Source organism: Condylura cristata, unplaced genomic scaffold (assembly GCF_000260355.1).
Source record: "Condylura cristata isolate star-nosed mole 26May11 unplaced genomic scaffold, ConCri1.0 scaffold00006, whole genome shotgun sequence".
In the NCBI taxonomy this organism is placed as follows: Eukaryota; Metazoa; Chordata; class Mammalia; order Eulipotyphla; family Talpidae; genus Condylura; species Condylura cristata.
This window is the reverse complement of record NW_004567107.1, coordinates 43,020,129-43,032,171: the sequence shown is the minus strand read 5'-3', so window position 1 is coordinate 43,032,171 and position 12,043 is coordinate 43,020,129. Positions and strand designations below refer to the sequence as shown.

Below are 12,043 nucleotides of genomic sequence, written 5' to 3'. Positions count from 1 at the left end.
CCAGGGCTGGCAGGGGCGGGCCACGCTGAAGGACAGCCCTCAGCAAGCAGACGGGTGCGCGCGGAGAGTCTCCCGGCGGGACCCTGCTGGGAAGCTGAGTGGGCTGGGGCTCACTGAGCGGGTGGCGGCTGCTGGGGATGAGTCATCCCAGCCGGGAATGCGCCCTCAGCGCACAGCGTTGCACCGCACCGAGACTTTCCCTTCCTGCGCACTGTCCTGTCTTTGCTTTCACTTCCACGTTCTGTATACAGCAAAACTCCATTCCCAGGCGTCGAGGACTGGGCCAACGCCGTACACACGCGCAGTTTCGTGCCGGTGCAATCCCAAACGCCTGAGTGAACCAGCACCTCACCTGGAAAGGAGTGACGGTGGAAAGACGCACGGAGGTACCTGCAGGACGCGGCGAACGAGGAGAAACAAATTCCACCGTCCCAAAGAGCCTCATCGGTTTATAAGCAGCTACTAGGCGCCGGGCTGCGGGCCCCCAAGGAAGCTATGTGAACACAACTCTCGCACACTCCTTGCTTACTAGGGCTTGTATTCTGATAAAGGCACAAAAGTATCTTTAAACATTATACGGTGTCACTAAGAAAAATAATATAAGAGAAAGGGAAGATATCGTGCATTAAGTGGGGCGCCAGCAAAGATAGTTGTGCAAAATTCTGAAGAGAAACATGAGCTAGAGCTGTAAGTATCTAGAAAAAGGACTAACAAAGGCAAGACTCAGAAGGGGATGTGTGGGGCAAGACTGAAGACCAGCTAAGAGGTGAGACCAAAGAACTATATAACGTGGGACACAACTGAGAGGACGCTCTACTTGCGGGTCTGAAACTGACAGCTGAACTGTGGAAATAGAAACGGATTTTTCTGTGGGGGGGGGGGCGTGAGGGGGAAACGAGCCTGTTATAGAACAATGAGACAGTGCGGATACATTTATTGTAGTAAATGATCAGTCTATATATTGCAGTGATCTTTGTATTCAATGATCTTTGTATTTCTTTTCACTGCGTGTTAGCTTGAAGAGACCATTTGAAATGAGTGAATATTGAGTTTCTTGTATGGGAAAGGATTTTTATATTAGAAATGGAAAATGGTAAAAGGAAAACCTTTACTCACAGATAAGATCTATTACCCATGCAGAGAGATGTAGTGACTTGCTTAGTGTCATTCAATGGTGAACTCAATAATCATTCAAATAGTAAAAGTCTCTTTCCTCACTATGATATTATAATTTTAAGTCAATATTACCTTAGAATGTTGTGCTCCTTTGGTTCAATAGAGAATTTATTTGTGTAGCTCTTCATGGATTTCTTGGTATGACAAAGATAATTTTTTTTTCCCCCAGGGAAAACATTTCAGAAAGTTTCCTTTATTTCTTGGTAATAGTAAAAGAGAACTCCAGTAAATCTAACCAATTCTTTCACAACATTTTTTCAAACAATACGTAGAAACAGAAATGTGGGTTGGATGATAACATGTCTAGATTCTTGTAAGTCTGACAGATTCTGATTTGAATCTGCTGAGCAGCACTCACCAAGGAAGTCGTTTAGATTTTCTAAACTTCCAATTCCTCCTCAATATAATGGAAATAATAACATCTTCCTTGAAGAGTTGTTTTGAAAATTAGATGAAGTATATTTTTAAACCCTCAAAAGTTATTAAATATTTATGGCTCTGGTAGAGATCATTTATAGATCTTGCAGAGCTGGGCGGTATAAGGAACATGTAGGATTTACTAAGTAATGCTTAAGCATTTTACTAGAACTGTGCAGGCTGAAACAAGAGCTGAATGGCAATGGAGATAAATGCAAAGATCTGCATTTGGATTAAACAAAAACTATTCCATTAAAAGATAAAAACACCATTCTTAAGAAGAGCATTAATGTGAGAGGAAAAAATGATACAGGAAGATCCTTGAAAGGGGAAACAGATTCTAGCAAGGGATTGGAGATCCAAGAATAAGTTTGTTCCTTTCCAAGATAGGAAAGATGTACTTTTCTATAAGAAAGGAAGTATCAATCACTATGGACAGAGGCTGATTTATTCTAGGTCTAGTAATATAAGCCAAAAGCCATGGATCAGATCAGGTAGACAAACATGCAATGTTTTTTTTTTTTTAATCGCCTAGATGTTTTAGAACCATTCATTTCCAACTTTGATTAGATATGGCAGGAACATTTCCCCCCTGTCAATTCTCTCATCCTTCCTTACTGTCCCAAAGAAAAAGGTTTTCCTGGTAAACAAATCCCTCCTTCCCTTGAGATAACCAGGTAAGTTTAACTTTGGTGAATGAAAACCAAAATAGTTTTCTTATCTATAAGCCAGATATTAATAACCTCCTTCAGTTAAGGATAATTAATCAATTGGCAAAATATACAATGTGTTTCTTATAAGTAGGTGTTATTTACAAATTTTTAAACTTAAAAGTTAAAAGCACAATTACCAATTCATTAAAAATATTTTATTTGTGAAAGGATTCAAAAAAGATTCACTTTTAAAAGCAGAAATTCCCCCAACATAATTGTTACATTTACAGAGCATTAATTATTTAGACTAATGGATCTGTTCTTTCTCTAATGATTTCCTCTTAAGACTGGCCAGCTTCTAGAACCTGTTATTTTTCGTGATTCTGCCCCATGTCCCTTGATTGTACCATGAGTTGTCACCTGGCTCAACATGAGTCAGTCAGGGTCTCCCTCCCAGGAAAGTTAGAACTGGGATTCATGACAGCTGCTCAAACTTTTCTGTTCACTTGAAATAAAGTCACCCTGCATTTGGATTTAAAAAAAAAAAAAAGATGTCATTAAAAGATGAAATAATGAAAATATCATCAATGTGAGATGCTTTATTCACATGCCATCTTTAATCATGTACCTAGAGTCCAGCAAAACTGATTTACAATAGGACAAAATAATGATACAGACAAAGGAGAGAGTAAAAAAGAACAAGTGCACCAGGAGTCCTCACAACTCCTTAGGTTCCTCTTCCTCATGAGGCTCAAAGAAACTTCCTGTGTTTAGTATTTTGAAAACACTTCCCTATGACATATTTCTCCTTTTTAGTTAAGCTAGATTTAGTAGTATCCGTGTACTTAAAATGATTTAAGTAAGACAGATATTAAACATTGTTGAAAATATTCTCTCAAATGACAGAGGGGAAAATGTACATCTTTTAGAAATCCAATTTAGTCACACATTTTTGGAAGCCTGTCTTCAATCACAAAGGCAAGCATAATTGTGGAAGTATTAGTCATGATCTAAGACACTGTGAGGAACCCATTGGTTAAACTAAGGTTAAATAACCTTTAGATATGGTAGCTGTTTCCAACAGGGAACTTTTCCTCACTTCCTCTCAACCAAAACTCCCCTCACCATTATTTGGGTTTCTCTTCTCACTGGCTTCACTCTACCTACTTCTTTCATAATTGCTGTGGTCACTCTACTTCAACTATATTCTGACCAAAGGAAAACATAATTTGCTATTAAAACATGGTATTGGTGTATTTAGACACCTTCTATTTTACCAAGGAACTATGTAACTGATGCAGAAAATACTGCATGAAAATGTTTGGCTACATATTCCAAATGTCTATAATTTGTCCTTAGATTTTTTTTTCTTTTCCTACACCCTTTTTCTTTCCCTTGATGCTTTCTTTTTCTGAGGATTTGAGGATGCACCCCTTTGTCTATGCATTATGAGAGTTGGTCAAAGGGAAAACCAGTTTCTTCATTGCAGCAAAGACAATTAGCTGGGTGCTAAGGGAGTACCTTTTTAGCATCGCCTTATTTTATCCATGTTTCCCTTCTAGACCTCCCATCCATCACAGTGACCTATGCCTGAATGTGCTTGCCTGAAATTTGTCTTCTTTTAAAAAGACACATATGTTGTTCTGGGTTATTGTTGTGATTATTGTAATTGCGTGACTATAAAACCCACTGAATCAAAATCTAATGCAAAGGTCAGACATTTTAAATAACTAATAATTGATCAGATAGCCAACCCATCTATTTTGGGATGAAATGTGACTCCCACCCCAAGATAAGATGAACTCCTAACCACCAGTACCTATAACTGTGACCTAATTTGGAAATATCTTTGTAAATATAATCAAGTTAAGATCATGAATGAGGGTCCTAATTCAATATGACTGGAGTCCTTCTTATGAAAAGAGGAATGAGACATACAGGGAGACAAGGATTATGTAAAAGAGAAACAGGGATTGGAGGGATGAGGATACCAGAAAATGATAAGATTGCCTCTAGAGATTCTGGACGGAACTTGGCACTGCCAACACTCTGATTCTTAACTTCTAGCCTACAGAACTGAGAAAGAAAAAAATTCTATTGTTTTAAGTCATCCAATTTGTGTTACTTTGTTATGGCAGTCTGGGGAGCTAATATATCACCACCCTATATTTCTCCAACTGAAAAGCCATGAATAACTTTCTCTTCTCTCATCTACACCTAATACTGTCTTCCACCAAATATTGAAATAACCATTCACTTGGAAGAAAATAATTTTTTGTTTTCTCATTTTGTGTAACAATACTTTTGCTTATTTTATTTTGTTTGTGTGCATTACTGTCATCTTCATCTGTTATAGATCAATCATGAAATGATGTACTGGTCCTAAAGCAAATTTTTTAGTTAAAGCTACAAGAATTTTTATTTGGTATGCTTTCCATTCAGATGCAATTCAGCTCTTTCACTACCTATAGGAAATGTTCTGGGAATCAACAGCATTACAAGTAATATTTTAGTAAGAATGATGACTTTGACATTTTTTAATAACTTATAATTACTGGAGTAGATGTGTTTTAAGTCTTTTGAAAGCATACTCATGTTTCAGCATCAGTTATGCTTACTAAAGGGTTTTAAAGTATATTTATTGAGCAAGGTAATTTTTTTCTTTTTTTTTTTATCTCATAAGAAAGCACTACATACTACTTGCAGAAAATCCAAATAATGTAAAATATAAATTGTACAAAGTAGAAATTCCTCTTGATCCTCCTCCCGTGGCCTTCCTTTCATCCCAGAGATAATCACTAACTACATGGTTTGTAACTTTTCAGACTTTTTTCTAAGAATTTTCCTATGTTTTACTTATATAGTTTTGAACTCTATACACAATGTAGATAACTACACATTTTTCTGTGGCTATTTTTTCACTTATGTCCTGGAGGTCAACCTACACTCTTTTTAAATCTTATACAGGTCAAATGAGTAAGATAGTCTATTATTATTTGTTAAACAATTTCCCCACTTGTGACCTTTTAGGTTGAAAATTTCATAATTAGGCCCTTCCTGGTGGCACGGCGGGTTAAAGCACAGCACTGAGAAGCTAAAGCCACTTGAGCATGAGTTCTCCGCCACCCCAAAGGTGATCCACATGGCAAGCAGACCTCTCCTGACCCACCCGCTGCTCCCCTCAGCAGTGTACTTTGTAGATCTGCCTGGTCTGCTCCCAGCTCTGTCTCTGGTGAATCCACCGCCCCTGCACCTCTTGCCTGTACCCCAATTCTGTATGAATAAATAAATCTTTAAAAAAAAAGAAAATTTCACAATTAAAAATAGTCCTAAATTTGGGCCCTCCCTCGTGGCACAGCAGGTTATAGCACAGCACTAAGAAGCTAAAGCATCTTCAGCATGAGTTCAATCTCCAACTTGGAGGTGATCCACATGGCTCGGCAGACCTCTCCTGGCCTGCCTGCTGCTCCCCTGAGCAGTGTACTTCCTCAGTTGACCTATTCTGCAACCTTCTCTGTCTCTGGTGAATCCTCTCAGTGCCCCTTTACCCCAGTTCTGTATGCATAACTAAATAAATCTTAAAAAAAAAAAAGGTAGTCCTATATTTGAACATCATTATAGTACAAATATTTTATGGTGACAGAAAACATTTCCTAGGATACATACTTAGACCCTGTTGAAAGGAATGTATGTATAAAATTTGATGCCTATTCTCAAAGATCTTATAGTATCAGTCAATGTATATCAGTGCCCATTTCTCTATAATCTCACTAATTCTGGATATTATGAATCCTTAATTTTAGCTAGTTTTAATTCCAAACACATTCATTCTAGTGATTCAACAAGTATTTTTTTAACTGTCCTAAATTGTTTATTAGGCAGGTAAGAATTTTACAAACATTACTTATTAGCTATAATGATGAAGCTGGATAGTATTGCACCTTCTCCAAGCTGCACTGCAAGAACAAGCAATACTGTAGTGGAACTTGAAGCCCTTTCCAAGGCGGCTCTTGCGCCTGCAAGATTGGTCAGCCCCTGTGGTCCCCTGTGCTTGTGGACCTGTTTAGTGACCTGTTGGGTCAGGATTTCTTCTGATAGCTATATAGAATGGATCCATGAGGATAAGCTCAAAAAATGTGTATGTGGAATCTTCACCAACCCAGTAGGAATTCAGAGCTCCACAGTGGTGTTCAGCTCACTCCTCATCTATGGGCTGCAGACTTCTAGCAAATTTGGCTGGTTTACACCATTCTGGACATGTTTGCCATAGGCTGCAGCATTTGGAACTGGATATCTACAGCTAGACAGCACACATAGATCCAATATATGACATAACCTTGCTTGCTTTTGTATCCCAGTCTTCATACTTCATCTAGCCTGGTAGGATGGGGTGCCTATGGAGGTTGTCAGCTCGCAGTACTGCCAGCAGCAGTACTGGATAAACTTGAAAGTGCACATTTTGGCTTACCTGATGGCTGCAGCCAATGGAAAAGAAAGAACCCTTTCTCAACAAATATTTTTTTAAGCACCTACTATGTGGTAGGTACTCTGAAAATGTTAGGTATTCACTAATGTGTTTTACAGTCACTGTTCAACCTATTCTTGCCTCTATTATGTTATTAATACAGGACCAAAAGTAGAAGAAAGGTTATAAGGAGTTTAATTATAATAACCAAATAGTTTAAATTGCTAGCTTTGGGGATTATAGCCATTTGAATGCATTCTGAAGATAGAGTCAGTGAATTAGATCCAGGATATGAGGAAAAGGAAGTAATTACAAACTCTAAGATTCTGGCTTGAGCTTCTCTAAGGGCAAAACTCTCTTTGACTAAGATCAAGAAAACTGGGTAAGAAGCAACTTTAGGGCTCAGCTTTGGCTATATTAACTATGAGAAATGTATTGTTTATTAAGAGAGAGATATTTGAGACAGATATATATGTGGTAATCATATGTACATTATATGTAAAATCATGGTATTAGTTGAAATCATCAAGAGAATGAATGCAGATGTAGATAGAAAAGAGGATAAGTTCAAGCACACACACCTGTTGTACACAAACCCAATGTTCAGAGTTTAGAAGCATTAAAAATAACTAGCCAAAGAGATCAATGAAGATAGGTGATCAATGTAAGACTGGACAAAAATCAACTGTGTGGTGATCTGAAAGTCAAAGTATTTTAAAGAGAAAATAGAAGCAACTGTGTGAAATATCACAGTACCAGGTAAGGACTAAGAACTATGTATTATAGTTAACATTCTAGAAGTCATCAATGGTAATTAATACATAAACTATTGGAACAAAATCTTGATAGTAAAGATTCAAGAGAAAATCAGCACACAGATTGAGGAGGATAAAGTAGACAAATGCAGGTGGTGTGAAAGGAGAAAAGAAAAATGGGTAAAGTGCTGGAAGGGGAAGGAGGGACAAGGAAGAACTGTAATCAATTAAACAATTAATTTTGGGAGAAATAACATGTATTCTACTCAATGAATTACTAACAATTTATGAAAAAGGAAGAAGGGGAATTGCTAGAGCAATATACTTGAATATGAAGAGGAGAAAGAATCTAGATCATAAATGAAAAGTTTGGCCTTAAAGCACAGGGCATTCATGTAGAATGTATAAGTTTAAGGCGGATAGGAAGTGGATACCAGGATAAAATTATGTGTACAAAAGATTTATTAGGAGAAACACTTGTGAAGGATAAAGACCAGACATACTAGTCAGACCATAATGCATATCTGAGAGCTATGAAAGAAAAAAGGTAATGAAAGACTGGGTAGTTCCTTCAAAGGTTAAGCACAGAGTTATCTCAACCAATAACTCTACTCCTAGGTATAGTCCCAAGAGAAGTAAAAACAAAGATTCTCATAAATACTTGCATACAAATGTTCACAGCAATATTACTCATAAAAGGCAAAAAGTAAAAATAGCCCAAATGTCCATCTGCTGATAGATATGTTAATTAAAACTAACAATTAAGTACATACCCCTCTCCCTGGTCCCAATTAAGGGACACAAATCTAAAGCCAGAATACAGCTGATCTAGTCCTATGAAGAGGCTATATCCAGGAAAAATGTTGTCTGAAGTGCTGCTTTTGGAAACTTTTACCTCCAAAGAAATCAATAACTTCAAAGAGTGTCAAATCTAAAATTTATGACATTGCTAAAACTCCCAGTTCCCAGAAGGCAAGTCTCTAATAGATAAAATTCAACCCTCTTTGTTTTCTCAATGCATTGATAATATGAGAGATGTACAATAATAAACCCCTACCTGGATTTTCTTTGTCTCTGTAGAAATCCTTGCATATGTTCATGTATATTTTATGTAGCCTCCATGTCAAAACACCAACTATATATAATCTCTAATGAGAAGCTCAGAATTCATGCAGTTTTCCCAAAGTTACCGAGAGGCTGGTTTTGGGTTCAATTCCTCACTCTTGTTTCTCTAATAAACTCACTTCATTTTGCTTACCTGAATTTATTTTAGACATCAGGTGGGCAAATAAAAAGTGGTATAATTATATATGGAATATTATTCAGCAATAAAAAATGAACAAGTACTGATACTTTTGAAAATAATCTAAACAATCTAATCTTGAAAACAAGCTAAGGTAAAGACAGTTACAAAAGGTCACATATTGTATCATTAAATTTATATGAATTATCCACAAGGGGCAAAATATAGAGACAAGCAAATTAGTGGCTGTCTAATCCTGTAAAGGATGGGGGGTTGAGAAGTAAGAATTAAAGGATATGTATGAGTTTCTTTCTGGGATAAAGAAAATAATGTATTTTTAAAAGGTGGGAAGGATATAAAATTGTAGTGATAGCTGCACAACTGTGAGCATAATAAAAAAAAGTATTGAATTGTACATTGTGAATAGATGAATTATATGTAATATGAATATATATCTAAGTATATAAAGCCTTTTTTAAAAGGGGGAAAGAGGAGAATTGGGCAGAAAGACACTCAAACTGCAGTGCCACTCAGAAAGCTTTGATTGGGTCAATAGGAAGTTTTGGAGCAGATATTCCCTGTTAGAGAAATCTCAAGTAGGACAATAAAGACTTATCTCTAGTGTTCTCATGATTCTCAGTCATTGGCTGGGAGAAGCACAAGGAAAGGGGAAGAAGGGAAAGGTAAATGAGGATTCTCAGTATAAATTCTGCCATAAAGCAAAAATGTGTCAGCTGGAGGCCATCAGACAACCAAGCAAAACAGCTTCCCTTGAACAGAGGGCTTCCAAAGCTGGCAAAGAGCAAGTAAAGGAGGTTATGTAGGTGTAACATTGGTGGTTTAGTCTTCGATTTACTATTTAACTCTCTTTTTTTCCCTATACATGAAAAGTCATCAACTGAGAGTAAATTTGGATGTGTTATGGGGGGCCTGCAGATAAAAATGAAGGTATCACCTAGAAATTTCGTCAAGAAGAGTAGGAGGATGAAAGGACCAAAAAAATGTAGTTTGATTACTGGGAAACCTTGAGAACCTAGTAAATGCAAGAATTTGGAGTGAGACTCTGCAGCATGGAGGTGGATTTTACTCTGCCCACATTCAGCTTAGAATGAATAATGTTCAATTAAAATAAGTTTGGAGATTTCCCAGGTGAGTAAGAGGAAGTGGAAAAAAAGGACACAAGTGTTGAAAATGCATGCCAATACATGATTACTATAATAAATCTTGGAATTTTAACTGAATAAGCAAGGAGGTGACCATATGAGGTGGTAATATCAAAAAAGAGGGGTTAATGGTTACACAGAGGGACTTGTTTGAGGGATTTTTAGACTTAGGGAGTAGAGGCAGTGACACAGATATCAAGGAAGTGGAACTACAGAAGGTAGGAGAGTTGCCAGGAATTTTCTGCTTCCAGCTCGCCCATTTTGCTCCTATTATATCTAATTGACTTTTGCTTTTCAGATCAAAATACCTAATGCTTTGGAGAACTGAAGACTTAGTCTTAGTTGTGCATCCATGAGGATTCTTCTCTCACACAGTCCTTCCTTATATTTTGTGGCTGACAATTATAGATACTTATAATTATTATTACAAAACTAGATTTATAAGAAATAGCATCTATATTTGTTTCTCACTTTCTTTGCTGCATTGAAGCAATTACCAAGGCAAAGAAGAAACTGCTGTTTTCCTTCCACCACTGATGTCAGTATGTATGCTCTTTACCCTATAACATTCCTTTAAAATTTAAGAAAGCAACTTCTTATATCCACATCATTGTCTGGGGGGTGTCTAGTTAGGTTTGGAGGATGCTGATTGGGAAAGGAAGTCAGAGAACAACAAGCAGCATTCAACCCATTTTATGAGTTTTGCCAACAAATGGACTAGAAAAAGGAGGGTTCACTCATTTAAGTGAGTTGAGAAAAACAAACTTTCAGTTGAAAGAACAACAAAGAAACCCCTAGAGAATCATTGATGTGTGGTTAACAGTAAAACAAAGTTTTTAATTTTTACCCAATCTCACACAGTTTAATCAAGTTTATCCTCTGGAGTTGTCAGTGATGGCTCTATGAAAGAGTTTTAAGAGGGGCAATGTTCTAAGAAGGCTGGTTCCAGGTTCCACCAGGGAACGTAGATTGAAGGAACAGGTCTAGCAAGCACTCGCTTTTTTACCTGAAACTGAATTTTTACTGAGGTGGTTCTGGGAGGCCTAGAGGAAATTATTGAAAGCCTAAACATATCCTCTGCACACACCCTAACCCTACATGAAGCTATCATCTGCCAAGCTATCATGAGGCAAATCTGACCCCAGATTGAATAAAAACTACAGACTACAGAGCAGCATATATGACAGAATCTCACTTTAGATAAGACAGGGAAAAGGACCACAGCATCTCTCTACTTCCTCCTCAGCGACACCATGCTCCAGTTCCTGCTTGGATTTATTTTGGGCAATGTGGTTGCGATGCATCTGATGCAGAACTATGACATACCAAACCAGGCCAGAAAACTTGAAGATAATGTAAAGGACCTGGATGCCAAGAAGAAATCCCCTAGTTCATGAGGCTGACTCCAGCCCTGTCTTCTGAATTCTACTGCACTTGGGGGCCCCCTTTAACTCTGTACCAAAGCTTTTGTTTTTGCTTAATACACAGAAGAGACCACAAGTTCAGATGATTCTGACTATTGCAGCATCCTCACTCTTCCATCATCCTGGCCACATGTGAGATTCTCAGACTGGAGCTCTGGTGCTAGATTAGTAAACTTGACCTCTAAGTAGTTGTCGCTCCCTTATTATTTGGAATTTCTATTACCTTCTTTTCAAAAGAAAAATTATGGAATTTTTGTATAGCTGATCAGATATAAATACTGATTTCACAAATTAGAAATTAAAATAGTATCTAAATTTCTGGTACTAAATTATGTTAACCAGTATTCAATTTGCTTTTTGCCAACTTGAAGCTCTTTCCAAGAACTCTGTCACAAACTGGGAAAATTTTAAATTTGTAATATAGTAGTTTTTGTCAAATGCATACACTTGGATAGCCCAAATCCCTATCAAAATATAGAATATTCCATCTTCCCAGAAAATTCACTCATATTCTTTTCCAGACATTCCCCACATTTTCATCCTTCACGGCTTAACTTAGTACCAGCTTATGAGTTTTGATTATTGCATATCCTCACAACATTTAGCATTGTCAGTCACTTCAGTTTGGCCACTCTGATGCATTTACAGCAGTCTTTCACTGACTAATGATTTTGAGCACCTATTCATGTGTTTAAAGGATTTCTGCATCTTCCATTTTGAAATATCAGTTTACATATTTTGCTTATT

The 12,043-nt window shown here is 37.2% G+C and overlaps 1 protein-coding gene and 1 pseudogene across 1 annotated transcript; one reads left to right on the top strand and one right to left on the bottom strand.

The window, feature by feature from the left end:
* LOC101634750 overlaps positions 1 to 6,704 on the bottom strand; it is a 7,685-nt pseudogene extending 981 nt beyond the window's left edge.
* Positions 6,705 to 11,124: 4,420 nt separating this feature from the next.
* LOC101619827 (uncharacterized protein C7orf73-like) lies at positions 11,125 to 11,269 on the top strand. The gene has a single exon (XM_004677642.2). It carries the CDS (start codon positions 11,126 to 11,128, stop codon positions 11,267 to 11,269), a length of 144 nt encoding a protein of 47 aa, XP_004677699.1. The 5' UTR covers position 11,125.
* The last annotated feature ends 774 nt before the right edge of the window (positions 11,270 to 12,043 follow it).